Here is a 5,659-nt window from a genome sequence, read left to right as displayed (position 1 = left end):
AAGTCTAGCGATAAGTGAGCTAGAGCCATCGACAATCGAATCTAATAAATAATTTTAATGTGATTAATAAAGTATTAACTTATAAATGGTTGTGTCAGTTGGTAGTACTTAGCAGGGATGATAACTGTCCGAATGTCATTCGACATTTTTCTGAAGCCTAGAGCGACATTCATCAGTACGAAAACGACTGTCGCAGTCATGTCCTTTTTGGATTTTGTGTCACAGCTTGCATCGAGACAGTCATAGTCATGGGAAAAAATATTACGATAAGCTGATGAATGTCGGTCGTTGCTTCGATAACATTTATAATGGCAAATGTTATGGCGACATTTAACATTTTGAATGTCACAGAATGTAATCGTAACATTCATCAGAATCAAAATGAAATGTTATTAAAATGACTGTCGCGACAGTCACAACGGTTCCTTGCTGACTTGGCCGTGTGGACTGGCCAATCTGGCCGGTTCCGGAATCCGGAAAATCAAAATGATCAGATTTTAACTTGCGACACATCATTAGAAAGCTCTTGGCCTGTACATGATGGGAATTGATAGGAAAAGTGGTTCGGGGCCATCTGGTCCTGGCCACGGCCAATCTGGCCGGTTCCGAAATCCGGAAAATCAAAATGATCAGATTTTAACTTGCGACACATCATTGGAAAGCTCTTGGCCTGTACATGATGGGAATTGATAGGAAAAGTGGTTCGGGGCCATCTGGTCCTGGCCATGGCCAATCTGGCCGGTTCCGAAACCCGGAAAATCAAAATGATCAGATTTTAACTTGCGACACATCATTGGAAAGCTCTTGGCCTGCATATAATAAGAAATGATAGGAAAAGTGGTTCGGGGCCATCTGGTCCTGGCCACGGCCAATCTGGCCGGTTCCGAAACCCGGAAAATCAAAATGATCAGATTTTAACTTGCGACACATCATTGGAAAGCTCTTGGTCTGCATATAATAAGAAATGATAGGGAAAGTGGTTCGGGGCCATCTGGTCCTGGCCACGACCAATCTGGCCGGTTCCGAAACCCGGAAAATCAAAATGATCAGATTTTAACTTGCGACACATCATTGGAAAGCTCTTGGCCTGTACATGATGGGAATTGATAGGAAAAGTGGTTCGGGGCCATCTGGTCCTGGCCACGGCCAATCTGGCCGGTTCCGAAACCCGGAAAATCAAAATGATCAGATTTTATCTTGCGACACATCATTGGAAAGCTCTTGGCCTGTACATGATGGGAATTGATAGGAAAAGTGGTTCGGGGCCATCTGGTCCTGGCCACGGCCAATCTGGCCGGTTCCGAAACCCGGAAAATCAAAATGATCAGATTTTATCTTGCGACACATCATTGGAAAGCTCTTGGCCTGTACATGATGGGAATTGATAGGAAAAGTGGTTCGGGGCCATCTGGTCCTGGCCACGGCCAATCTGGCCGGTTCCGGAATCCGGAAAATCAAAATTATCAGATTTTAACTTGCGACACATCATTGGAAAGCTCTTGGCCTGCATATAATAAGAAATGATAGGAAAAGTGGTTCGGGGCCATCTGGTCCTGGCCACGGCCAATCTGGCCGGTTCCGAAATCCGGAAAATCAAAATGATCAGATTTTAACTTGCGACACATAATTGGAAAGCTCTTGGCCTGTACATGATGGGAATTGATAGAAAAAGTGGTTCGGGGCCATCTGGTCCTGGCCACGGCCAATCTGGCCGGTTCCGAAACCCGGAAAATCAAAATGATCAGATTTTAACTTGCGACACATCATTGGAAAGCTCTTGGCCTGTACATGATGAGAATTGATAGGAAAAGTGGTTCGGGGCCATCTGGTCCTGGCCACGGCCAATCTGGCCGGTTCCGAAACCCGGAAAATCAAAATGATCAGATTTTAACTTGCGGCACATCATTGGAAAGCTCTTGGCCTGTACATGATGGGAATTGATAGGAAAAGTGGTTCGGGGCCATCTGGTCCTGGCCACGGCCAATCTGGCCGGTTCCGAAATCCGGAAAATCAAAATGATCAGATTTTAACTTGCGACACATCATTGGAAAGCTCTTGGCCTGTACATGATGGGAATTGATAGGAAAAGTGGTTCGGGGCCATCTGGTCCTGGCCACGGCCAATCTGGCCGGTTCCGAAACCCGGAAAATCAAAATGATAAGTTTTTAACTTGCGACACATCATTGGAAAGCTCTTGGCCTGTACATGATGGGAATTGATAGGAAAAGTGGTTCGGGGCCATCTGGTCCTGGCCACGGCCAATCTGGCCGGTTCCGAAACCCGGAAAATCAAAATGATCAGATTTTAACTTGCGACACATCATTGGAAAGCTCTTGGCCTGTACATGATGGGAATTGATAGGAAAAGTAGTTCGGAGCCATCTGATCCTGGCCACGGCAATCTGGCCGGTTCCGAAATCCGGAAAATCAAAATGATCAGATTTTAACTTGCGACACATCATTGGAAAGCTCTTGGCCTGCATATAACAAGAAATGATAGGAAAAGTGGTTCGGGGCCATCTGGTCCTGGCCACAACCAATCTGGCCGGTTCCGAAATCCGGAAAATCAAAATGATCAGATTTTAACTTGCGACACATCATTAGAAAGCTCTTGGCCTGTACATGATGGGAATTGATAGGAAAAGTGGTTCGGGGCCATCTGGTCCTGGCCACGGCCAATCTGGCCGGTTCCGAAACCCGGAAAATCAAAATGATAAGTTTTTAACTTGCGACACATCATTGGAAAGCTCTTGGCCTGTACATGATGGGAATTGATAGGAAAAGTGGTTCGGGGCCATCTGGTCCTGGCCACGGCCAATCTGGCCGGTTCCGAAACCCGGAAAATCAAAATGATCAGATTTTAACTTGCGACACATCATTGGAAAGCTCTTGGCCTGTACATGATGGGAATTGATAGGAAAAGTAGTTCGGAGCCATCTGATCCTGGCCACGGCAATCTGGCCGGTTCCGAAATCCGGAAAATCAAAATGATCAGATTTTAACTTGCGACACATCATTGGAAAGCTCTTGGCCTGCATATAACAAGAAATGATAGGAAAAGTGGTTCGGGGCCATCTGGTCCTGGCCACAACCAATCTGGCCGGTTCCGAAATCCGGAAAATCAAAATGATCAGATTTTAACTTGCGACACATCATCAGAAAGCTCTTGGCCTGCATATGATAAGAATTGATAGGAAAAGTGGTTCGGGGTAATTCGGCCCTGGCCTTGGTATTAGGTTTTAGCATTCTTAACTAGTTATCAATATGTAGTTGTAAGTTTTTTTGCTTTATGATATTTTTTACTTTAATGATGTTTGTTTAACTGTATATCATACTTTTTAACGTGCCTACATGACGAACAAAAACGATTGAAAGAGCACAGCAACTGTTTATTCTTCAGTTTCCATTTTCAAAAAGCAATTTCTAGGTTTGATGATATTGAAAATAATGTTTAGAAGCATAAATTACACTAGTTTACAAAATTTCAAAAAAAATCGTGAACTTGATTGACTGACCAATATTTTTGATGTAAAATTGGGCGCTAAATCCGTAAATGAAATTAAAAAAAAACTCAGTAGAACCGTTTTTGAGTTATGCTCCAAATATGAAATTTTGGAAAAATAAAAAAGTTCTTGTACTAAGATGAAAATATCTCGGACGGCATAACAGTAATTTGGAATCCCTTTTTTGCATATTGAAGGTGAATAAATTTTCTATCGATCATTTCAACACTGTTTTTACGTATGATCAACAGTATTGTTGATATTAGTGACTTTATGATAGAAAAATTTATAAAAAACGCATATTTTTTAGAGAAAATTTTGTTTCAGCAAAAGTTTTAGACTCGATGGTAACATTTAAAAAATCTGATTTTCTTTCGGGCTTGAGTTTCAATTTAAAACAAAAATTTCAAGTGGTTATTTATCAAAATCGGTTGAAAATTGAAGAAGTAATGGCTACTTTACCATAACAGTATTTTTTGTAGTTTTTAATAATTTAACGAACCGCAGTACACTTATCATAGTAAAGGAAGAATGAAACATGATAAATCTCACTCGCTAAAAGTCAAAATTATTTATTAGCTTACCAAAAGGTCACATGCCAAATTTCAGGAAGATCTGACCATAGGGAGGGGTGGCTTGAGTCTCAAACGTGAATAAAATTTTAAGGTATTTTGCCCGGGAGGAACAAAAAATACTAGTTTTTCACCAATAACTTTTTTTCATCACAAGCCGCCCAAGCAACCAGAATTCCCTTAAAAAGGTTCCATAGAAGCTTATTCAGCTCTCGTTTGTGTCTGAAGAGAATGCTAATCAGCCCAAAATTTAAGTTCTTAAAGCTACTTTCAAGTTCGTTTAGGTGGCTGTAGAGAACGCTATTCAGCTTCCAAGAGAATGTCAAGAAACTTCTACGCGCCGAAAAAAAAATCCAATTGACAGATTGCTCTGACAACCACATGTCAAATTGCTAGGTTGCCGGTCTATCATGGTCTATCTCATTGATTTTAATTATATTGTTTTGATTACAAAAGCTGCTTACACGCCTAGAGAATTGAACCGCTGCTCTCTAGGTTGCAATGAAACTCACCAGCCTCTCGACCAATCCAGCAATAGCTAATTGCCACTGTAATGATTAGTATTTAAACTTAATGTCATTTGAGATGATTGAGTGGGTTGGTCAATAGAAGGTACCTTATTTCGTTCAAAGGACTTTCAGTACACAATATGAATCATAACAAAAATTTGCATCATCAAAAATTTATTCGAATATCTTATTTAACATTTATAAGAAAAATTCGAAAAAATCTTGAACTCCATTTGTAAATATCAGTACAGATATAAACAAAACAAATACCATGACAAGAAATTGACAGACATTTTTGACATGTCGCTTAGAATTCCCATATAGGTTCTTTAAAACACCTTCAAGTATCTTAATGGTGCGCTTTAGAATGTTACGCGAACGTTATCGACCTTCTTGAAAAACATTTTTGACATATCGCTTAGAATTTCCATATAGGTTCTTTAAAACACCTTCAAGTATCTTAATGATGCGCTTTAGAATGTTACGCGAACGTTATCGACCTTCTTGAAAAACATTTCTGACATGTCGCTTAGATTTCCCATATAGGTTCTTTAAAACACCTTCAAGTATCTTAATGGTGCGTTTCGGAATGTTACGCGAACGTTATCGACCTTCTTGAAAGAAGTTCCATTAAAAGCGCTTAGAAGTTCCGTTATCGATAGTTTAACCTTTCAAAGGGCTATGGAAGTTCCTGAGTAACTTTTACGCGACAAGAGTCACCTGAAGTTCCCGTAATACATTTTGTCAGCCAAATGTGAACTTCGGAGTTCGGAGTTAAGTAAAATCGCGACTTTTGGTTGCTTGGGCGATTGTTTTTGGTGGTTAATTTTATTAAAGCCTAAGTTGAGACAAATATTTCACCCGAAGACTACAACACGATTGGACTTGAAGTAAAAAAGTTATTGCAATTCAAAGACCGCAAATTTTGTCCAACACTCAATGAGTACCGTCAACTGGGGCAACATGCAACAATTTTCAACTTCATTGGCTTCTAAAAAACTTATGTTCACAGTTAATCGTATCCTTTATGCATCAAAAGTTTTAAGGGTACTGGGGCATCAAATTGGCGTAGTTAA

The 5,659-nt window shown here is 40.5% G+C and overlaps 1 protein-coding gene across 1 annotated transcript in view; it reads right to left on the bottom strand.

The window, feature by feature from the left end:
* LOC129752430 (serine/threonine-protein kinase Nek8) overlaps nt 1-200 on the bottom strand; it is an 11,165-nt gene extending 10,965 nt beyond the window's left edge. The window contains exon 1 of the mRNA XM_055748210.1: nt 109-200. Coding sequence (XP_055604185.1) covers nt 109-200 — 92 coding nt within the window. The remainder of the gene's footprint in view (nt 1-108) is intronic.
* Between the last annotated feature and the right edge of the window lie 5,459 nt (nt 201-5,659).

This window comes from Uranotaenia lowii, chromosome 3, assembly GCF_029784155.1.
Source record: "Uranotaenia lowii strain MFRU-FL chromosome 3, ASM2978415v1, whole genome shotgun sequence".
NCBI classification, from domain to species: Eukaryota; Metazoa; Arthropoda; class Insecta; order Diptera; family Culicidae; genus Uranotaenia; species Uranotaenia lowii.
This window is presented reverse-complemented; position numbering and strand designations above follow the sequence as displayed.